At 41.2% G+C, this 25098-nt stretch overlaps 3 protein-coding genes across 3 annotated transcripts in view; all 3 read left to right on the top strand.

Moving 5' to 3' along the window:
• LOC311065419 (protocadherin gamma-C5-like) overlaps positions 1-25098 on the top strand; it is a gene marked incomplete at its 5' end in the record, with an annotated part of 366358 nt that overhangs the window by 38360 nt on the left and 302900 nt on the right. The window lies entirely within an intron of this gene.
• On the top strand, positions 1120-8635 carry LOC311033415 (protocadherin gamma-A6-like; the record flags this gene model as incomplete). The annotated part of the gene is made up of 3 exons (XM_084040923.1): positions 1120-1678; positions 5336-7068; positions 8558-8635. 3 exons carry the CDS (start codon positions 1120-1122, stop codon positions 8633-8635), a joined length of 2370 nt encoding a protein of 789 aa, XP_083897049.1.
• Positions 8740-21010, top strand: LOC311033414 (protocadherin gamma-A6-like; the record flags this gene model as incomplete). Its single annotated transcript, XM_084040922.1, has 3 exons — positions 8740-9307; positions 18805-20645; positions 20996-21010. The coding sequence occupies exons 1-3, from the start codon at positions 8758-8760 to the stop codon at positions 21008-21010; spliced, it is 2406 nt and encodes an 801-aa protein (XP_083897048.1). The 5' UTR covers positions 8740-8757.

The following is a 25098-nucleotide window of genomic DNA, read 5'->3' as shown; positions in this document are numbered from 1 at the left end:
TCCAAAGTTTGATTGGTTCATTTTGAACAAAATGCCTCAAATCATGAAGGCAGCATGCGATTTCCGTGAAATTTTCCACAGAGATTCCCACTTGGCCCAGGAAGAAATGCCACCCGTTTCACATTGGCCTGTTATAGCGCCACCAGCAGGTCTAATTTAGCAAACCACATTTTTGGAACAAAATGCCTCAAATCATGAAAGCAGTGTCCGTCCGATTGTCGTGCAAGGCCTAAGAAGAAATAGCAGCCTTTTCACATTAGCCTATTATAGCGCCACCAGGAGGCCACAATAATCTACCTGACCTGGCGGAGACTTGTGCTCCGAGGAGAACTTTTTCTAGTTATTATTGCAATGTCTCCTTGTATTACTGATGTAATAGACTCCTGTTCAACATTATTAACCTGCTGCATCTTCCACTCTGCTCTGTCTGTTTTTTTTCTGTTTAATGTCGCTGTCTATGGTGCTGAATCTTTCTTTGACTGCAATGTTGTTTAGTGATGAGTGGTCTGCCTGGTTAGAGGTTTATTTGCAGTGTTACAAATATATAACAATATATAACAGGCGGGCGGGCAGGCAGGCAGGCAGGCGCACCGTTATGGTCAAGTAACTTGTTAAAGTTTGTATTATAGATGAGAATTCTTCAAATTAAAGGCTAAAAGGGTAGAGTATAGATAGTTGAGATTAGTTTGCATGAATGACATTATAACCGTGGAACTGTTATGTATACACCATTTGCACTCGCGGTGTCGCTATACGCTATAGCGACACCGCGAGTGCAAATGGTGTATACATAACAGTTCCAATGCTGTATAGTATACACCAGCAGAGACAGTAGAGTGAATTGCTCGTCTGCTGTATCCACCTCGTGAACACATAGCTGAAGCACACAATCTAGAATGTTGTCGAAAGCTGTCGTGAAAATAGTGTGGTGAAATATAGTGATTTTGTTTAGTTTAGTTTTTTGGTTGGATACTAATATTTATCATGTGCATCCAGGAAACAACTGCTATTACGAGGATGGTTGCGATGGGGTATTTTCTACAATGCTGTGGCTTTGTCTTTTTCCTTTCCGCGTTCCAATATGCTCATGGTGACCTGAGCTATTCTATTCTGGAGGAGATGAAGCCAGGATCTGTTATTGGAAATATAAACAAGGATCTCGGACTTGAAGTGGGTCGACTGGCTGCCCGTAAAGCTCGACTTCATATGAAAGAAAACGAGAAGAAATACTGTGATTTCAATCTTCGAAACGGGGATCTGATTGTTTCGGAGAGGATAGACCGAGAGGAGCTTTGTGGTGAAAAGCCTTCTTGTCCTTTAAAATTCGAGTTGCTCTTGGAGAGTCCATTAGAATTACATCGTATATCACTTCAGATCCAAGACATTAATGATAATTCACCCGTGTTTCCAAAAGATGTTATCAAATTAGAAATTAGAGAATCGGCTGTCAAAGGAGCTCGGTATCGCATTAATGCCGCCCATGATGCAGATATAGGCAATAATGCCGTTCAGAGCTATACACTGCAACGGAATGACAACTTTGTCATGAATACCCAGACGACCAGTGCTGGTAGCAAATATGGTGAATTGGTTTTAGATAAAGAGTTAGACCGAGAGGAGCAGCAGGAAATTAAGTTAATACTGACGGCTCTAGATGGTGGTTCTCCACAGAGATCAGGTACTGTAGTCATACACGTCACTGTATTGGATGCTAATGATAACGCCCCGGTGTTCAGCCAGGTCGTCTATGAAGCTAGTCTACCTGAAAACTCGCCTTTAAAAACTCCAGTTATTACTGTTAGTGCAACAGACGCAGATGAGGGTCTGAATGGAGTAGTTACATATGAATTTAGCAGAATGTCTGAAAAGTCACAAAAGTTATTTTCTTTGGATCAGGTGACAGGAGAAATCATTGTAACAGGTGACATTGATTATGAAGAGGGATCCAAATATGAAATGTTTGTAGAGGCAAAAGATGGATATGGTCTCTCTTCTGATGCGAAAGTTATTATAAGTATTACAGATCTGAATGACAATGCTCCAGTTATATATCTAAATACTCTGACTAGCCCCATACCAGAGAATGCGCCATCTGGTACAGAAGTGGGCATTATTAACGTGCATGATAGAGACTCAGAAAAGAACCAACAGATACTTTGCTCCATTCAGCAAAATGTTCCTTTTAAGCTAATTCCATCCATCAAAAACTATTATTCTTTGGTGACAGTAAGCGAACTGGACCGTGAACTAGTGTTTGATTACAACATTACAATAACTGCCACAGACAAGGGTTCTCCACCTCTGTCATCTTCTAAAACTATTCATTTATCAGTGGGTGATGTCAATGACAACCCTCCTGTATTTGAGAAGCAATCATACAGTGCCTATGTGACTGAAAATAACAAACCCAGTTCCACTTTATGTTTCGTTTCTGCCCATGATCCAGACTGGAGACAAAATGGCACAGTGATTTATTCTCTTTTACCTGGTGAGGTGAATGGTGCTCCAGTGTCTTCATATTTATCTATTAATGTTGACACAGGAGTGATCCACGCTGTGAGGTCATTTGATTATGAACAGTTCCGGAAATTTATAGTTCATGTGATGGCCAGAGACAATGGTTCTCCTCCTCGCAGCAGCAATGTGACTGTCAGTGTCTTCATAACGGATATGAATGACAACTCTCCTCAGATACTGTACCCTGCACCGGGGGGTAACTCTCTTATGACGGAGCTGGTCCCTAAAGCAGCCCAGGGGGGCTCTCTGGTGTCCAAAGTCATAGCAGTAGATGCAGACTCTGGACAGAATGCATGGCTGTCCTATCAAATTGTCAAATCCACAGACCCAGGACTATTCAGTATTGGTCTCCACAGTGGCGAGATCAGGACACAGCGGGACATTTCTGAATCTGACAGCATGAAGCAGAACCTCGTCGTGGCAGTGAAAGATAATGGCCAGCCTTTTCTCTCTGCCACATGTCCCATATATTTACTTATTTCTGATAACTTGGCTGAAGTTCCAGAACTTAAAGATATGTCTTATGACGAGAACAACTCTAAACTGACCTCGTATCTTATCGTTGCACTGGTGTCTGTGACCACCTTTTTCTTGACCTTCATTATTGTCATCATGGGTGTGAGGTTTTGTCAAAGGAGAAAGCCCAGACTGATGTATGATGGAGCGGTTGCCATCCCCAGTGCTTATCTCCCTCCAAATTATGCAGAAGTTGATGGCACAGGAACTTTACGCAGCACTTACAATTATGATGCCTACCTGACTACAGGGTCTAGAACCAGTGACTTCAAGTTTCTCCACTCCTATAATGACAACACTCTACCTGCAGACGACACTATGAGGAAATCTATAAATGATTTTGCTGAGGCTTTTGGAGATTCTGATGGGTCACCACAGGTAATACTTGTCATTCAAGGTAATTTAAAAGGAAACAATACAACTTAATAGTAATATTATATCCTTAACAATTTAATTTTGTCCGTCCTGCCTCACCATTGGCCTAATTTAATGATATAAGGGGATTTTATATTGAACATATATTTTCTAAATGTGGCCCTTATACAGTAACTCTTCTCATGGGTGTTGATATGCTTTTGTCTGGTGTTTTAAAACTTTGGTTGTCAAATATTCTTGTTCCAAGGCTATTCCTCTTTCAACCTCATTTTAAACGTTTTCTTTTTTATTTCCTTTTTCCTCTCTCCAGAACGGAGTATATGTTACTCAGAGATGCTTATACTGTATGTTAGGTAAAACATTATTTAGTCACGAATTGATACTGCTTTACATTGTCAGGCAACATTTTGTTCACACTTGGTTGGAAATTATATAATTTTAAGGTAATTTAGAGTTGGCAAATATAACATTTCATATTGAAGGTGATGACCAACATGAAATAACATCAAGGCTATGAGTGATTCATTGAAATTTCGTGTGGGGTTGGCAACATTTGAGCCTACACTGAGTCAATTCTGGGTTATGAACTTGGGGTTTTCATGGTACGATATTACTCGGAGCGGAGAATAACTTAATTACCAGAATGTACAACGTAAAGTAACTGATTATGGTTACATTTGCCTATTTTGTCTTTAGAATATGAACAGACTTTATATATTCATATTTATTTTGACAAAAGTCAAATGCAAATGCCGCTTTCCCCACTTGTCGCTGTCCATGGTGCTGAATTCCTCTTTGCACTCGATCAGATGGGCATATTGCTGTGGTACCCTGCGAATTTTGCTTTCAGTTTTGATTAGATACAGATGGCCTGCCAGGCTAAATAAATGTTAATTTAAATATGCTAGGTGCGAGCCCTTTTTTTGTATTGTTTTGTTTTGTTTTTCATTTGTAGATAGAAATTATTGAAGTTACTGACAAACAAGATGAGTTGATTCGTTTCCATATTGCATTTTATCCTGGATCTGTTGTGGCATGTGTCCTCAGATCCTCACGGTGTCGCTATACACCAACACAGTGAATTGCAACGTCTACAACCCAACGTGACCAAATAGCTCTGGCATAAAATCTAGAATGTTGTCAAAAGCGGCTGTCATGGTCAAGCAAGAACTCGTAGTCTGCTAACACATTACCTTTTACTTGGATATCTGACATGTTGATAATAGACTACGTTCAACTAGAGTGGACACTACTGCTGCTATAAATATGGTTAAGAAGGGGAATTTTGTTCAACAATGTGGCTTTGTCTTTTTTCTTTTTTTGCTCCAATGGGCTCATGGCGACCTAAGCTATACTATCCCGGAGGAGATGAGGCCCGGATCTGTTATTGGAAATATAGCCAAGGACCTCGGACTTGAAGTGGGTCGACTAGCTTCTCGTAAAGCTCGTCTTGATGTGAAAGAAGACGAGAGGAAATATTGTGATTTCAATGATCGAAACGGGGACCTGATTGTCGCGGAGAGGATAGACCGAGAGGGGCTTTGTGGAGAAAAGCCATCTTGCCTTTTGAAATTCGAATTGCTCTTAGAGAGTCCTTTAGAATTACATCGCATATCACTTCAAATCCAAGACATTAATGATAATTCACCCGTTTTCCAAAAAGATGTCATCAAGTTAGAAATTAGTGAATTGGCCGACAAAGGGGCTCGATATCGCATTAATACCGCCCATGATGCAGATATAGGCAAGAATGCCGTTCAGAGCTATACACTGCAAAGGAATGACAACTTTATTTTGAATACCCAGACAACCAGTGCTGGTAGCAAATATGGTGAATTGATTTTAGATAAAGAGTTAGATAGAGAGGAGCAGCAGGACATTAAGTTATTGCTGACGGCTCTAGATGGTGGTTCTCCACAGCGATCAGGTACTGTAATCATACATGTCACTGTATTGGATGCTAATGATAACGCCCCGGTGTTCAGTCAGGCCGTCTATGAAGCTAGTGTGCCTGAAAACTCACCTGTGAAAACTCCAGTTATTACTGTGAGTGCAACAGATGCAGACGAGGGTGTGAATGGAGTAGTTACATATGAATTTAGCCGATTTTCTGAAAAGTCCAGGAAATTGTTTTCCCTAGATCAGGCAACAGGAGAAATAATTGTAACAGGTGACATTGATTATGAAGAGGGATCCAAATATGAAATGTTTGTTGAGGCAAAAGATGGGTATGGTCTCTCGTCTGATGCTAAAGTTATTATAAGTATTACTGATATGAATGACAATGCTCCAGTTATATATCTAAAATCTCTGACTAGCCCCATACCAGAGAATGTGCCATCTGGTACAGAAGTGGGCATCATTAACGTGCATGATAGAGACTCAGAAAAGAACCAACAGATCATTTGCTCCATTAAGCAAAGTGTTCCCTTTAAGCTTGTCCCTTCAATCAAAAACTATTATTCATTGGTGACAATAAGTGAATTGGACCGTGAACTAGTGTCTGATTACAACATTACAATAACTGCCACAGACAAAGGCTCTCCACCTCTGTCATCGTCTAAAACTATTCACTTATCAGTAGGTGACATCAACGACAACCCTCCTGTGTTTGAAGAACAAACATACAGTGCCTATGTGACTGAAAATAACAAACCTGGATCCACCTTGTGTTCGGTTTCTGCTTTAGACCCTGACTGGCGACAAAATGGCACAGTGATTTACTCTCTATTTCCTGGTGAGGTTAACGGTGCCCCTGTGACGTCCTACCTATCCATTAATGGAGACACAGGGGTGATCCACGCTGTGAGGTCATTTGATTTTGAACAGTTCAGGAGTTTTAAAGTCCATGTGATAGCCAGAGACAATGGTTCTCCACCTCTCAGCAGCAATGTGACTGTCAGTGTCTTCATATCAGATGGGAATGACAACTCTCCTCGGATACTGTACCCCGCCCCGGAGGGCAACTCTCTTATGACAGAGCTGGTCCCCAAAGCAGCTCTGGGGGGCTCTCTGGTGTCCAAGGTGATAGCAGTAGATGCAGACTCTGGACAAAATGCATGGCTGTCCTATCATATTGTCAAATCCACAGACCCAGGACTTTTCACTATTGGTCTACACAGTGGAGAGATCAGGACACAGCGAGACATTTCTGAATCTGACAGCATGAAGCAGAACCTCATCGTGGCAGTGAAAGATAATGGACAGCCTTCTCTCTCTGCTACCTGTCCCATATGTTTACTTATTTCTGACAACCTGGCCGAAGTTCCTGAACTTAAAGATATGTCTTATGACGAGAACAACTCTAAACTGACCTCGTATCTTATCGTTGCACTGGTTTCGGTGTCCACATTTTTCTTGACCTTCATTATTGTCATCCTGGGTGTGAGGTTTTGTCAAAGGAGAAAGCCCAGACTGTTGTACGATGGAGCGGTTGCCATCCCCAGTGCTTATCTCCCTCCAAATTATGCAGAAGTTGATGGCACAGGAACTTTACGCAGCACTTACAATTATGATGCCTACTTGACTACAGGGTCTAGAACCAGTGACTTCAAGTTCGTCCACTCTTATAATGACAACACTCTGCCTGCAGACGACACTATGAGGAAATCTATAAATGATTTTGCTGAGGCTTTTGGAGACTCTGATGGGTCACCAGAGGTAAGAATTGTTATTTAAGAACAATATGAGGGACATATACATTTCATCTTCTAAGTGTCATGTTACCTGCAGTACCTTGTAACACATATGATCATGGCTCTATTTTGACATTCTCATATCCTTCAAATGTTTGTATTGCAGAATAGTATCTTCTGTCTTTGTTTGGTGGGGTCAGATGTCCACATCCAGTGTATTGATGAGATATGTTTGCTACTTTCCTTAATTTTATGGTCCATTTAATTTGGTTTTGCTTTAAGACATTAATCTCTCATTTTTTAGATATAGGCGTATATTTAATTGTTCCTTTTTATTTCACTTCATCTGTTTGTTTCTTCCAAGTAGAGTCATCAGCAACTGGTTATGTTTTACTTTTACACTACTTGTGTAGTTTTGGTCAAGTTTTGTTTAGATATGATGGATGAGAAATGAGTGAGACTTGAATTTAGTGATTATAAATAATACAAAGTATTACAATAGACAGACAGAAAGACAGACAGACAGACAGACAGACAGACAGACAGACAGACAGACCTGAGGTAAACTCTTTTGTCATAGTGATGCGACCTTATAGGTGCAAGTCATTTGTTTACATTTTTGTTGTAGATGGAAATTCTTAATTTCCGTTTCTTAGCTGATAGCATATCTGCGTCAAGGATCGGCGTGTTGTGCGTTCAGAGATGCTCTTCTGCATACCTCTGTTTTAAGTTGTTATTTGAGTTACTGTTGCTTTTCTTCTATCAGCTCGAACCATGCAGTCGTGGCCATTATTTTGCACAATTCTCTGTAAACACTAGAAACGGTTGTGCGTAAAAATCCAAGTAGATCAGCTGTATATGAACTACTCAGACCAGCCCGTTTGGCACCAACAGCCATGCCACATTGAAAATCACTTTAATCACATTTTACCCCCATTCTGACGCTTGGTTTGAACTATAGCAGATCGTTTTGACCTTGCATGCCTACAGGCTTTGCGTTGTAATTGGCTGAATAGAAATATTCCTTAGTGCATGTGTGCGTGTGCGCGCGCGCACGTGTGTGTGTGTGTGTGTGTGTGTGTGTGTGTGTGTGTGTGTGTGTGTGTGTGTGTGTGTGTGTGTGTGTGTGTGTGTGTGTGTGTGTGCACACGCGTGCGCACGCATGCACACAAGACTCAAATGTAAAGGCTGCTCCCCCCTTCTGCATACTGTCGCTGTCCATGGTGCTGAACTTCTCTTTGCACTCTGTGTTATTATGGATCTGATGGGCCTATTGCTGTGGTACTTTGCAAATGTTGCTTTCGGTCTTGATTAGAGATAAATGGCCTGCCAGGTTAAATATAGGTTAAATTAAAAACTAAAAGTTAAATGCAAGTTCTTTGTAACATTTATGGATGCAAATTCTTAAAGTTAAAGACTGGCAAACAAGATGAGTCTTAGTTTGCATAGCATGCAATAAACCCTTGGATCTGTTGTGTGGCATGTGTCCTCACGGTGTCGCTATACACCAACAGAGTGAATTTGTCCAAGTAATGTCTTCGGCTGCAGTCATTCCCACTGACGTGACCACAAAGCTGAGGCATAAAAACTAGAATGTTGTCGAAAGCTGATGCCAAAGCCAAGAAAGAGCTCATACTCTGCTGACAACCTTTTAGTTGGGCATCAATATGTATTCATAAATACGTTCAATTACATCACTACTGCTGTTACGAAGATGGTTATGGAGAGGCATTTAATTCAATGCTGCGGCTTTGTCTTTTTTCTTGTTTTGTTCCAATGTGCTCATGGCGACCTAAGCTACTCTATCCCGGAGGAGATGAAGCCCGGATCTGTTGTTGGAAATATAGCCAAGGACCTCGGACTTGAAGTGGGTCAACTAGCTTCTCGTAAAGCTCGTCTTGATTTGAAAGAAAACGAGAGGAAATATTGTGATTTCAATGTTCGAAACGGGGATCTGATTGTGGCGGAGAGGATAGACCGAGAGAAGCTTTGTGGAGAAAAGCCTTCTTGTCTTTTGAAATTTGAGTTGCTCTTGGAGAGTCCTTTAGAATTACATCGTATATCACTTCAGATCCAAGACATTAATGATAATTCTCCCGTTTTCCCAAAAGAGGTTATCAAATTAGAAATTAGTGAATCTGCTGTCAAAGGAGCTCGGTATCGCATTAATCCCGCCCATGATGCAGATATAGGCAATAATGCTGTTCAGAGCTATACACTGCAACGGAATGACAACTTTCTCTTGAATACACAGACAAGTGCCGGTAGGAAATATGGTGAATTGATTTTAGATAAAGAGTTAGACAGAGAAGAGCAGCAGGACATTAATTTAATACTGATGGCTCTAGATGGTGGTTCTCCACAGAGATCAGGTACTGTAATCATACACGTCACTGTATTGGATGCTAATGATAACTCCCCGGTGTTCAGCCAGGCTGTCTATGAAGTTAGTCTACCTGAAAACTCACCTTTAAAAACTCCAGTCATTACTGTGAGTGCAACAGACGCAGACGAGGGTGTAAATGGAGTAGTTACATATGAATTTAGCCAAGTGTCTGAAATGTCACACAAATTATTTTCGCTCGATCAGGCAACAGGAGAAATTATTGTAACAGGTGACATTGATTATGAAGAGGGATCCAAATATGAAATGTTTGTAGAGGCAAAAGATGGATATGGTCTCTCTTCTGATGCAAAAGTTATTATAAGTATTACTGATATGAATGACAACATCCCAGTTATATATCTAAAATTTCTGACTAGCCCCATACCAGAGAATGTGCCATCTGGTACAGAAGTGGGCATCATTAATGTCCATGATAGTGACTCAGAAAAGAACCAACAGATATTTTGCTCCATTCAGCAAAATGTTCCTTTTAAGCTTGTTCCATCCATCAAAAACTATTATTCTTTGGTGACAATAAGTGATCTGGACCGTGAACTAGTGTCTGATTACAACATTACTATAACTGCCACAGACATGGGCTCTCCACCTCTATCATCTTCTAAAATTATTCAGTTATCAGTGGGTGACATCAATGACAACCCACCTGTGTTTGAAGAACAATCATACAGTGCCTTTGTGACTGAAAATAACAAACCTGGATCCACCTTGTGTTCGGTTTCTGCTTTAGACCCTGACTGGCGACAAAATGGCACAGTGCTTTACTCTCTATTTTCTGATGAGGTGAACGGTGCCCCTGTGACTTCCTATCTATCCATTAACGGAGACACAGGGGTGATCCACGCTGTGAGGTCATTTGATTATGAACAGTTCAGGAGCTTTAAAGTCCATGTGATAGCCAGAGACAATGGTTCTCCTCCTCTCAGCAGCAATGTGACTGTCAGTGTCTTCATTTCAGATGGGAATGACAACTCTCCTCAGATACTGTACCCCGCCCCGGAGGGCAACTCTCTTATGACAGAGCTGGTCCCCAAAGCAGCTCTGGGGGGCTCTCTGGTGTCCAAGGTAATAGCAGTAGATGCAGACTCTGGACAAAATGCATGGCTGTCCTATCATATTGTCAAATCCACAGACCCAGGACTTTTCACTATTGGTCTCCACAGTGGAGAGATCAGGACACAGAGAGACATTTCTGAATCTGACAACATGAAACAGAACCTCATCGTGGCAGTGAAAGATAATGGACAGCCTTCTCTCTCTGCTACCTGCCCCATATATTTACTCATTTCTGACAACTTGGCTGAAGTTCCAGAACTTAAAGATATGTCTTATGACGAGAACAACTCTAAACTGACCTCGTATCTTATTGTTGCACTGGTGTCTGTGTCCACCTTTTTCCTGACCTTCATTATTGTCATCCTGGGTGTGAGGTTTTGTCAAAGGAGAAAGCCCAGACTGTTGTATGATGGAGCGGTTGCCATCCCCAGTGCTTATCTCCCTCCAAATTATGCAGAAGTTGATGGCACAGGAACTTTACGCAGCACTTACAATTATGACGCCTATCTGACCACAGGGTCTAGAACCAGTGACTTCAAGTTTGTCCACTCTTATAATGACAACACTCTGCCTGCAGATGACACTATGAGGAAATCTATAAATGATTTTGCTGAGGCTTTTGGAGACTCTGATGGGTCGCCAGAGGTAAGAATCCTTAGTTTGGATCAATATCAAGGACATGTTGTTATTTGATAGTCATATACATTCTTTTAAATATCATGTTAACTGCAGTACCTTATATCACATATGATTATGATCATGGCACTATTGCTGTATTATTTTATATCCTTTGAATGGTTTGTATTGCAGTATACTACTATCTTTCTTTGTCTGTGGTCTGATACCCACATCCAGTGTATTTGATAATGCTATAGGCTACTTTCCTTAATTCTAAGCTATTCATTTGTTTTTTCTTTAAGACATTACTTTACTACATGACTTTTTAATTCATTCATTCACTTAATTTCTTTGTTTCTTTCGTGCTGAGTCCTCAGCAATGCACTCCAGTAACACTCAGCATATTAGCTGGTTAGGATTTAGATTTACATTGCTTGTGTTGTTTTGATAAAGTTTTGTTTAGATATGACGGATGAGAGATTAGTCTGAGATAATTTTTGATTTGGCAAAAATACATAATATAAAAAGTGAGGAAACCTTGAGCATAGTCACTTGTTTCTGAAATCACTGATTTGTGTTAGCTTTGTTCCTAGTGATTTTGACTCACAAAAAGTAAATGATCACTCAAGCTTTTTTGTCTTTGTCTATATATGATAAATTGGAAATATGATGTCTGGTATTTTTGCAAACTTTTCAATGAATAATGTTCAATTATTGCCTTGCCAGAGCCTTTTACTCCTAATGCTTTATATCTCTATCAATGCTGCTGACATTTTCTGAGCCCTTGAAAATCAAAACGCAGCAACAGCTTGATATGGTTGCAAATCTTAATTAAAGATTTAGTGATTAAGTGTCTGAACTATGTTTTATAAAATGGATTGCATTAGGTCTGTGGATCTATTTACATTTTGTCAGGTGTGTGCATGTTTTAGTGATGATGCATCATATCTACTATGCTCACCACATGAATCAACACAATACAGAGGCACGCTGTCTACAATGCTGTTGGAAACTGGTTTAAAAGTGATATTTTAGTCTTGTTAAAGGATGGAATACTATATTCAGTTGGAAACATATACTGTACATCTGTAGAAGATCAACTATATTGTGCATTTGTATATACCACTACTGTTGTGAGGAGAGTTTAATTAGTTTTCAGAGAACTGGTGTCAGATTGTAATGTTACAATCTCACCACTCAAACAGAGAGCGTCTCCTTCCCAAACCCCAATGGTTCTATTGAGCCCCCCGCCCACAGGAGTGGCCCAATTCACTCACATCTCCTACATTCCATTTTCCACCTTCACATCTGTCTCCTTCTCTAATAATCAAAAAGTGCTATATATTTCATCTCGCACTTTACTTCCGGATGGTTCGTTTTGCACCTTCTTTGCCACATCCGTCACGGGACAGAAACAAGCCCTGCCGTGCTCTATGGAAAACAGCCCAAAAGCGCGCCCAAATGAGCCCAAAATCGCTTACACAAAGCAGACCTGGCACCCCATTTCAACGTCACAGCAACATGCAGCCAATCAGCGTCGACAGCAACGCAGCCTACGCCAATCATGTGTGAGCGATCTACAAGCTATGGGGCAGAGACGCCGTGTGCCATGCACCGTATCTTAGCAACAACGAAAGCGCTCACTCTCATTGGTCGTGTCACGCTAAGAGCAGCTCCCACACAATGGCATCTCAGAGAGCTTGCTGTAGTGTTTATATATCTATGGCTGTAGCCATCAGAGTCAGTCGCAGCGACGACGGACAGGGCGCTGTGATAGTTGGCATGTAGCTAACGCTAACGTGGTTGGCATGCCTGCAGCGGCTGTGCAATCACTTTGTCAACAATGCACGTTCGTGCGGTAACTGTTCTTCTTGCTGCTCCGTTAGTCCATTGTAGATGGTGTATGTTGTGTGTGTCTTCTGGTGTTGCTCCACAGTAACACCAGTAACTAACGTAATGGCAGGACCGCCCCGTGCAACGCACGTTTAGGCTGCATTATGGTCATGTAGTAATTTCAGATCATTTCGGTCCGATTAGGGCAGTGGCTAACCCCCCCCCCCCCCCCCCCCCCCCAAATAATCATATTTGAACTGGGGACCCCCCTAATTTTGTTTGACTCCGTTCCACAAGTCAATATTGTGAAAATAGCAGATCTACAAGCTCACAACGCCTCACGTTGACAGGCGTTGTAAGCTTGTAGATCGGCTATTTTCAACATGTTTGCCTCTTTCTTAAATTATTTGACAATGTGGCCAATGTTTTACAGTATAGTTTGTTGACTACTTTTGTTGCTGTAATGGTCTTTTCCTTTACTTTAGCTTTTTTATTGTCTCCGCCAGGCCAAAAGGGATGGCGCGAGAGTATGTTTTACCCCCTGTCCGTCCGACGGTCTGTGGATAGCTAATCTCCCGCATCGTTGGCTTGATCGCAGCGCAACTGTGCACACACACTCCCTGGATGCCAATTCAGAACCTCTGCCCCATTTCTTTCACATGGCCCTGTTATAGTGCCACCAGGAGGCCGCTTTTTGCAAAACACATTTTCTCACAGTACTGCTACATATTTTGTCCTAACATCACGCAAATCGATACACAGTATCTCTATAGTCATTAAAAAAACACGGTCTTTCAGATTTTTCATTTTCCATCCTGATTGACTAAAAATGGCTTCCAAAGTTTCCAGGACTGCTCCGTTTTGACCAAAATGCCTCAAATTATGAACACAGCATGCACTTTCCGTGCAACTTTGCACCCACATTCCCACTATGCCGAGCAAGAAATTCCACTTCAGATTTTTCTAATCAGCCTCATGGTGGCGCTATAACAGTCCGATTTGTGTTTTTACCTATATCTGCACCAATCTGTGTAAAACTTTGTATGTCCACTCTCTAGAGGTCAAGGAAAAACATTTCCCCTGCATTTCTCACATCTACCTTTTATAGCTCCACCAGGAGGCCGCCTTATATACAACATATTTCTTTACATTACTCCTTCCGATTTTATCTACATTTCACGCCAATCGGTACACATGATCTCTATAGTCATGTGATCAAGAAAGACGGATCTGTTTAATCTTTCATATTCCATCCCGATTGGCTAAGATTCACATCTAAAGTTTGCACAAAATGCCGCAAATCATGAATGCAGCGTCCGATTGTGGTCAACTTTGCACGCACATTCACACTATGTTGAGGAACAAGTGCTACCATTTTAACATTGGCCTGTGGGGGGTCCCCACCGACTCTACCTGGCCCTTAGGTGGGCCCCACCGAGGCAATTCTATGTGGGGCCGAGGTGGGTCTTAACTGCGATGCCCATGCGGGCTATAAGTCGCTTCTACCTGGCCCTTAGGTGGGCCCCAACTAGCCACGTTTATGTGGGACCAAGGCGGGTCCTAACTGGGTTTGCCCATGCAGGCTTTAACTGGGTTCTACCTGGGCCCTAGGTGTACCCTAACCAACCACAGTGCAGTGCCCATCGCTCCAAATGTTGTGACGTCAGGGCTCTCAATACTGCACATTGGTGGAGGAGGAGGGCCCGCAGGGCGCCCGCACACATCGCTGAACCAATGGTAGCCCACGGATGTTTCCTCTGGAGATTTAAAATCTGCCCCTCTATGCCACATATCACCCGCGCTACAGGGTCTTCACTGACCGAGCCACGGCCGCACTGGCCCTCATGACGCTACGCCACTTATATGCGCTGCCAAGTGGCCGCGGGCGCTACGTGGGCGTGGCCGCGGGCTAGACGCGAGCCCCCGCGTAGCGGGGGCGAGCTTCTAGTCACTACAACTGATGAGGGCCCCCCACCTCTCGCTCTTTCTGGTTAAAACTGCAGTTATCATTAGTATCAACAACCCTTGCATTTGAGGAACTGTTCTACCCTGCCTACATGAAAATAACGAATGTTGTTCCACGTTATAAATTGTTCTTTTGTGAACAATGTATCCTCTTATACCTGCATGTTGAGGTTAATAGTTTCATGGTGTCCTCCCCATTAACTGAGACATAATGGGGTTGATCATCAGGTCATTTGATTATGATCTGTTCAGGAGATTTAACATAAACATTGCCAGAGATATTACTCCTTCAGCAGCAAAGTGATTGTCAAAGTCTTGATAACAAATAACGTTGACAGGTCTCCTCAGATACTCTACCCATCCCAGAGTGTAGTTATTTTATCACAGAGTTGACCCCCAAAGTAACTTGTGGGAGAGTGAGGGGGGGGGGGGGGGTCACTGTTCAATAAAATAGCAATAGATGCAGTCTTTACACATAGCCTGGTTGCCCTTTCTTTTTGTGAAATATGCTGATCCAAGACTTTTCATTATTGCTTTCCATGGGAAAATAATATCAGGTCTCAAAAGAACATTTCAGGCTTGAAACAGTATCTTATTTCTGGAGTGAAATATTACAGACAGCCTTCTCTCTCTGCCATCTGTGTCATGTATTTACTTAATGAAGTTAACTTTGCTGAAGCTCCAGAACTTTTTTTTTTGTCACAGGAGCAAAGCGAGACTGTTATTTGAATGAGCTGTTGCTTGGATCTGAAGTGATATGCGATGCAACTATCCCCGGTACATTTTGACAACACTACTACAATTATGCGGCCTATATGTGGTCTTGTAGAACCAGAGTTTTGTTTTGAGATCTTACAATGATAATCTAAATCCACAATCTCAGAAAAAGTTAATTTCACTGAGGCATGTCAAGACTCAGCTGGGCTGCAAGAGGGAGGAATATGTTGCAGAAACCCTTTTTACTAACCAACATGTGTCCATTTAGTTGGGACTTGTTCAAAAATAATCCCCCCCCCCATTATTTCTTTGTTTATGTTCAACTGGAACATCTGCAAAGGTGTCTCTACATATTGAACAAGAAGAAGTTCAATGACTTCTTAATATTTAATGGTTGTTTTTTTTGTTTTTGTTTTTCTGTTGGTTTCTCTATTTCCAACATATTTCATATCGTCTAGTGAGCATATTATGATTTTCCAAAAGGTTGAAATGTTTTGTTTTGAGTGAGGTGTATATGCCCAGTCTAGGGGTGTCTAAGAGACAAATATGAATAGGTCCCATCTTCCCCATGCCCCAAGCATGCAGCCACAAAGACAAAACCGTTCTTGATATAAAGTATGTATTCACAAGAACATAAATAGAATGCATTAACAAAGGAGATTTCAAGATCCAGAGCTTGTTGTTAATTATAAGGTGATTTATTAAGGCCTATTAAGGTTAAATAATGGGAAGTAATGAATATAATCTGAAGCAAAGAAATTGAAATACAACTTTCCACTACAATTATTTGACTTTAGTTACTAGTTACTTTTCAGATTTAGATTATTATTACAGAACATACATTGTTATTAAGCCCCATTTTATACTTTCCAAAATAACCGATCTACAACGTTGATGCGGCGCATTGTGGATCAGCATTGAGGTCGAGGACGCTTGTAAGGAATAGTAAAGCTTGTAGATAAACTATTTTCGACGAAGTTTGACATATTTGGAAAAGAATAAGTAGGCCTACTTTTATTTCAGTACTGTCATTTTAATGCCAATTATACCTTTGTACTTTTAGTCAACTTACATTTTGAATGCAGGCCTTTTACTTGTAATTTAGTATTTAATTTAGGCCTAGTGGTATTGCAACTTTATTCTCTACATTTTGTGCATTGCTGTGTGCATTCGACTATGCTTTGCATAACATATATAACTTGGTGTCATGATAAATTTATATTTATCACATTTCTTTTGACAAAACTCGAGTTATTTTGTTTCTGTGTAATGTTCGCTGTCTGTGGTGCTGATCCCTCGATCTGCCTTTGCACTGCAATGTTAAGAAACAGATAAGGCTCTGGTAGGCTACTTTGCAAATATTGTTTAGTGATTAGCGACCTTATATAAAGATTAAATAAAGAAAAACGTAAGCACGTTTATAAATACATTGGTGCCCGTCGTGAGCGTGGCTCCCTTTTGGAACACGTGTTTTGATTGATGTACTTTATTTAGTAAGACATGAGAACAGTACATGACAGTACATAACAGTACATGGAAGTACAAATTCGCAATACAAGGTCTGCTAAACTGGATAGCTCAGTTAAGCATGTAGCTTGTTTAAGATGAGATGCCCACGCACACAAATCATGATGACATATAAGAGACAGACAGATATACACACTACTATACAGAATGTCATACAATCAGTTTACAGGTTACTGGTATGAAGGGTGAAAAATATGTACAAAAAAAGAAAGAGAGAGGGGGGGGGGGGGGTAGGTTATGGTTAGGACATGGGGTAGGTTAGGACTTGGACAGGGGCCATTTTTGAATTGCAGCCTCCTGAAGGTGTATCTTTAGGGCAGTGTCCGTTCAGAGAAGGCCCGCAACTGTTAATTAAATTGACTTCACACTTAACACTTCAGTATATTGTGTCCTAAGTAATAGTATGCACCCCACCGCTAATAGTGAAGTTGATCAGATGAACGGTCGAGATGATTGATTGATTGATTTATTTATTGATGTACTTTATTTAGTAAGACATGAGAACAGTACATGACAGTAGGCTACATAACAGTACATGGAAGTACAAATTCACAATACAAGGTCTAACTGGAAAGCTCATTAAGCACTAAGCTTGTTTAAATGTGCAAAGGACAGATAAAAAGCATACAGAGAGTGAACATACTGATGAATAATACAGACAGACAGACAGACAGACAGACAGACAGACAGACAGACAGACAGACAGTTCTCAATATCGAGGGGAAAGTTTTCGTCATTAATGGTGCAAAGTTATGTACAATTAACTTGCTAACGTGTGTTGATGCAATTTCTTACATTAAATGCTACAAGAGAGTTGAGATTGGTTTACATGATTATAACCGTGTATCTGTTATGTGTCATTTGCACTCGCGATGTCGCTGTACACCAGCAGAGTGAAATGCTCTATACGTAGCCTAATGTCTTCACCACCCACCAATGGGAACACGTAACTGAGGCATACAGTCTAGAATGTTGTCGAAAGCTGTTGTGGAAGCCAATCAAGAATTCTTTGTCTGCTGATATTTCTTTAGTTGGATACTAATATTTATTAAGTAGGCTACATCCAGGACATAACTGCTGTTACGAGGATGGTTGGGAAGGGGTATTTTCTTCAATGCTGTGGCTTTGTCTTTTTCCTTTTCGTGTTCCATTGCGCTCATGGTGACCTGAGCTATTCTATTCCGGAGGAAATGAAGCCAGGATCTGTTATTGGAAATATAGCCAAGGACCGCGGACTTGAACTGGGTCGACTAGCTGCTCGTAAAGCTCGTCTAGATATGGAAGAAAAGGAGTGGAAATATTTTGATTTCAATCTTCGAAATGGGGATCTTATCGTCGCGGAGAGGATGGACCGAGAGGAGCTTTGTGGAGAAAAGCCTTCTTGTCTTTTGAAATTCGAGTTGCTCTTGGAGAGTCCCTTAGAATTACATCGTATATCACTTCAGATCCAAGACATTAATGATAATTCACCTGTTTTCCCAAAAGAGGTTATCAAATTAGAAATTAGTGAATCTGCTGTCAAAGGAGCCCGGTATCGCATTAATGCCGCCCATGATGCAGATATAGGCAATAATGCCGTTCAGAGCTATACACTGCAACGCAATGATAACTTTGTCATGAAAATCCAGACGACAAGTGCAGGTAGCAAATATGGTGAATTGATTTTAGATAAAGAGTTAGACCGAGAAGAGCAGCAGGAAATTAAATTAATAATGACGGCTCTAGATGGTGGTTCTCCACAGAGATCAGGTACTGTAATCCTACACGTCACTGTATTGGATGCTAATGATAACGCCCCGGTGTTCAGTCAGGCCGTCTATGAAGTTAGTCTACCTGAAAACTCACCTTTAAAAACTCCAGTCATTACTGTGAGTGCAACAGATGCAGACGAAGGTTTGAATGGAGTAGTGACATATGAATTTAGCCGAATGTCTGAAAAGTCACAAAAGTTGTTTTCCCTAGATCAGGCAACAGGAGAAATCATTGTAACAGGTGAGATTGATTATGAAGAGGGATCCAAATATGAAATGTTTGTTGAGGCAAAAGATGGGTATGGTCTCTCTTCTGATGCAAAAGTTATTATAAGTATTACTGATATGAATGACAACGCCCCAGTTGTACATCTAAAATCTCTGACTAGCCCCATACCAGAGAATGTGCCATCTGGTACAGAAGTGGGCATCATTAATGTAAATGACAGAGACTCAGAAAAGAACCAACAGATAATTTGCTCCATTCAGCAAAATGTTCCATTTAAGCTCATTGCATCAATCAAAAACTATTATTCATTGGTGACAATAAGTGGACTGGACCGTGAACTAGTGTCTGATTACAACATTACAATAACTGCCACAGACAAGGGCTCTCCACCTCTGTCATCTTCTAAAATTATTCAGTTATCAGTAGGTGACATCAATGACAACCCACCTGCGTTTGAAGAACAATCATACAGTGCTTATGTGACTGAAAATAACAAACCTGGGTCCACCTTGTGTTCGGTTTCTGCTTTAGACCCTGACTGGAGACAAAATGGCACAGTGATTTACTCTCTTTTTCCTGGTGAGGTGAATGGTGCCCCTGTGACCTCCTACCTATCCATTAACGGAGATACAGGGGTTATCCACGCTGTGAGGTCATTTGATTATGAACAGTTCAGGAGTTTTAAAGTCCATGTGATAGCCAGAGACAATGGTTCTCCTCCTCTCAGCAGCAATGTGACTGTCAGTGTCTTCATATCAGATGGGAATGACAACTCCCCTCAAATACTGTACCCCGCCCCGGAGGGCAACTCTCTTATGACAGAGCTGGTCCCCAAAGCAGCTCTGGGGGGCTCTCTGGTGTCCAAGGTGATAGCAGTAGATGCAGACTCTGGACAAAATGCATGGCTGTCCTATCATATTGTCAAATCCACAGACCCGGGACTTTTCACTATTGGTCTCCACAGTGGAGAGATCAGGACACAGAGAGACATTTCTGAATCTGACAGCATGAAGCAGAACCTCATCGTGGCAGTGAAAGATAATGGACAGCCTTCTCTCTCTGCCACCTGTCCCATATATTTACTAATTTCTGACAACTTGGCTGAAGTTCCTGAACTTAAAGATATGTCTTATGACGAGAACAACTCTAAACTGACCTCGTATCTTATCGTTGCACTGGTGTCTGTGTCCACCTTTTTCCTGACCTTCATTATTGTCATCCTGGGTGTGAGGTTTTGTCAAAGGAGAAAGCCCAGACTGTTGTACGATGGAGCGGTTGCCATCCCTAGTGCTTATCTCCCTCCAAATTATGCAGAAGTTGATGGCACAGGAACTTTACGCAGCACTTACAATTATGACGCCTATCTGACCACAGGGTCTAGAACCAGTGACTTCAAGTTTGTCCACTCTTATAACGACAACACCCTGCCTGCAGACGACACTATGAGGAAATCTATAAATGATTTTGCTGAGGCTTTTGGAGACTCTGATGGGTCACCAGAGGTAAGAATTGTTAGTTTAGATCAATATCAGGGACATATTATACAGTAACTTAATGGTTTTTCATCTGGTAAATATCATGTTACTTGCGGTACCTTTTATCACATAATGATCATGACATTTTGGCATTCTTTTATATCCTTTGAATGTTTATATTGCAGAATGCTTTCATTGTCTGGTAGTCAGATGTCCACATGCAGCGATTTTGATGAGATATATGTTTGCTACGTTCCTTGTACACTTTATTTGGTTTTGCTTTAAGACATTAATCTATCATTTTGTGGATATGGACGTATATTTCATCTTTCCTTTTAAATTCACTCACTCACTTCATCTCTGTTTCTTCTGTGTAGAGTCCTCAGCAATGAACTTCATATATTTGTTACTTGTTATGTTTTGCTTTTACTCTACTTGTGTTGTTTCGGTAAGGTTTCGTTTAGACAAGATGGATGAGTGATTAGTCTGAGATAATTGGGAGTTGGCAAGAATAAATGTTAATATTAAAGATTTTGAAACCTTGAAAATATATTAGTGATTCAATCCAGTCACGGTTATCCACAATTGAGCATAGTCACTTGAACGTGGTGTGTGGATACATTTAAAAATGTCAGTTTAATTGTCTCCGCCAGGCCGAAAGGCATGGCGAGAGAGTATGTTTTACCCCCTGTCCGTCCGTCCGTCCGTCCGTGTGTGTGTCATTCTGTCTTGTCTGTGTACAGCTAATCTCTGGCACCGTTGGCTTGATCGCAGCGAAACTGTGCACACACAGTCCCTGGATGCCAAAGCCGAACCTCTGCTCCAAATTTTTCACATGGGACTTTTATAGCGCCACCAGGAGGCCGATTTGTGCAAAACACATTTTTGAACAGTACTCCTACAAATTTTGCCCAAAAATCCCCCAAATCGGTACACAGTATCTCTAGTAGTCATTAAAAGAAACGGCTCATTTCAGATTTTTCATATTCCATCCTGATTGGAAAAAAATGTCTTTCAAAGTTTGCAGGAGTGCTCTGTTTCGAACAAAATGCCTCAAATCATGAACACAGCATGCAATTTCCGTGAAATTTTGCACACACATTCCCATTAGGCCGAGGAAGTAATGCCATTTGAAAATGTTCAAATCAGCCTCATGGTGGCGCTGTAACAGGCCGATTCGTGTTTTTACCTATAACTGCACCGATCAGTGTAAAACTTTGTATGCACACTCTCTAGAGGCCAAGGACAAACCTTTGCCCTGCATTTTTCACATTTGCCTTTTATAGCGCCACCAGGAGGCAGACTTATGTAAAACACAATTTTTGATATTAAGCCTTCATATTTTATCCAAATTTCACGCAAATCGGTACACATGATCTCTATAGTCATGTGATCAAGACTGATCTGTTTGATTTTTCATATGCCATCCTGATTGGCTAACATTGACATGTAATGTTTGCAGGAGTGGCCCGTTTTGAACAAAATGCCGCAAGTCATGAATGCAGCGCCCGATTACGGTGAAACTTTGAACGCACATTCACACTATGTTGAGGAACAAATGCCACCCTTTTAACATTGGCCTGTTATAGCGCCACCAGCAGGTCAAATTTAGCAAAACACATTTTTAGAACAAAATGCCTCAAATCATGCATGCAGTGTCCGATTGCTGTGCAAGGCCTAGGAATAAATGGCATCCTTTTCACATTGGCCTATTATAGCGCCACCAGGAGGCCATAATAACCTACCTGACCTGGCGGAGACTTGTGCTCCGAGGAGCACTTTTTCTAGTTTGTATTTGAAAAGGCTGAGTTCTTTTTTTAAATCACAGATTTTTGTTAAGCTTTTGTTCCTAGTGATTTTCACTCATGTGTCAAGTAAGTGATCCCTCAAGCGTTTTTGTCTTTGTTACATGTCTAAGTGATTGTCTGATAAATTGGAAATGGGATGTTCAATTATTTGCCTTGTCAGAGCCTTGTAATCCTTTTGCTTTATACAGTATCTCTTATCTGAGCCCTTGAAAATGAAAACACAGCAACAGCTTGCTTTGGTTTCAAATCCTATCAGTAAACACCTCTAAATGCAAGTAGAAGAATATTTATTTTCATACATTTCAAAATGTTGTGATCAAATACTTGAACCGTTTGTTGTCACTAAACATTAGTGGAGCAGTGATGCATCCGAGGCACAGTGTACAATGCTGTTGGAAACTGGTTTAAAAGTGCTCTATTAGTGTTAAATGATGTAGTATTACAATTTAGTTAGAAACATCTGTAGACGATCAACTGTATTGTGGATTTGTGGATACCACTACTGTTGTGAGGATGGTTGACCTTTTACCTTTTCATTGCTACATTACACTCATGGCGATCTAAGTTATTGTCTCCGCCAGGCCGAAAGGCATGGCGAGAGAGTATGTTTTACCCCCTGTCCGTCCGTCCGTCCGTCCGTCATTCGATCTGTCTGTGGACAGCTAATCTCCGGCACCGTTGGCTTGCTCGCAGCGAAACTGTGCACACACACTCCCTGGATACCAGAGCAGAACCTCTGCCCCCAATTTTTCACAGGGGCCTGTTATAGCACCACCAGGAGGCCGATTGGTGCAAAACACATTTCTTGACAGTTCTCCTACAGATTTTGTCCAAACAGCACGCAAATCGGTACACTGTATCTCTATAGTCATTAAACGAAACGGGTGTTTCAGATTTTTCATATTCCATCCTGATTGGCTAAAAATGGCATCCAAAGTTTACAGGACTGCTCCGTTTTGAACAAAATGCCTCAAATCATGAACACAGCATGCAATTTCCGTGAAATTTTGCAAGCACATTCCCACTACCTCAAGGAAGAAATGCTAATTGAAAATTTTAAAATCAGCCTCATGGTGGCGCTATAACAGGCCAATTTGTGTTTTTGCCTATAACTGTACCGATCTGTGTAAAACTTTGTATGCACACTCTCTAGAGGCCAAGGAAAAACCTTTGCCCTGCATTTTACACATCTGCCTTTTATAGCGCCACCAGGAGGCCGACTTATGTAAAACACATTTTTTGATTGTAAGCCTTCAGATTTTATCCAAATTTCACGCAAATCGGTACACATGATCTCTATAGTCATGTGATCAAGAAGGATCTGTTAGATGTTTCATAGTCCATCCTGATTGACTACAATGTACATCTAAAGTTTGCAGGAGTGGCCCGTTTTGAACAAAATGCCGCAAATCATGAACGCAGGGTCCGATTGCAGTGAAACTTTGCTCGCACATACGCATTACGTTGAGGAACAAATGCCACCATTTTAACATTGCCCTATTATAGCGCCACCTTGAGGCCAATTTTTGCAACAGTTGTCTTTTTTATATTACTCCTACAAATTGTGTCCAAACATCATGCAAATCGGTACCCATTATCTCTATAGTCCAGTGGTCAAGATGGTTCCGTTCGATTTTTCATATTACATCCTGATTGCCGAATTCTGAACATTGCTGGCTCACAATAACCTACCTGACCTGGCGGAGACCTGTGCTCCGAGGAGCACTTTTTCTAGTTCTATTCTGAAGCTTTCCTTACTAATACAGCCAAGGACCTCAGACTTGTGGTTGGCAAAGCATCTGCTCATAAACTTTGTGTTGATATATATAATTACAAAGACTATTGAGATATTCATCTTTGAATCAGAGAGGATATGCAGAGAGAATACTGTTCATCCATTTGACTTCTCACTCAAAACTGCAGTATATTGGTCCTCAGTAATACACCCGTTGTGAAGTTGACCGGATGAACTGTCGAGATGTTTGAATTAAGGACAATCTGACAGACATACCAGAATAGAGAGAGACTGGAATTTAATGATAGAGACAGGCTCTCTATCATCAGAGACACAGACAGACAGACAGACAGACAGACAGACAGACAGACAGACAGACAGACAGACCCTGAGGGAAATGCTTTCTTCATAGTGATGCAACCTTAGGTGCAAGTAACTTGTTTACATTTTTATTGTATCCGATTTCCCATATTCCATCTTGATTGCCTAAGATTGGCTTCCAAAGTTTGCAGGATTAGTTAGTTTTGAACAAAATGCCTCAAATCATGAACGCAGCATGCAATTTCAGTGAAATTTTGCACGCATTCCCACTAGGTGAGGAAGAAATGCCACCCTTTTCACATTGGCCTGTTAAAGTGCCACCAGCAGGTCTAATTTAGCTAAACCCATTTTTGGAACAAAATGCCTCAAATGATGAATGCAGTGTCCGATTGCCAAAGGCCTATTAAGAAATGGCACCCTATTCACATTGGCCTATTATAGCGCCACCAGGAGGCCACAATAACCTACCTGACCTGGCGGAGACCTGTGCTCAGAGGAGCACTTTTTCCAGTTGTTATTGTAATTATTACAGAACATTTGTTTCATTATTGAGCCATGTGCAAACTGAAGCCTCGTTTCCTGTTCTTGGCTGACAGGACTAAGGAGTAGCACCTGG

This window comes from Gymnoscopelus microlampas (assembly GCF_963454915.1).
Source record: "Gymnoscopelus microlampas genome assembly, chromosome: 18".
NCBI lineage: Eukaryota > Metazoa > Chordata > Actinopteri > Myctophiformes > Myctophidae > Gymnoscopelus > Gymnoscopelus microlampas.
Note: the sequence above shows the minus strand (reverse complement) of the source record. Positions and strands in the feature narration are given on the sequence as shown.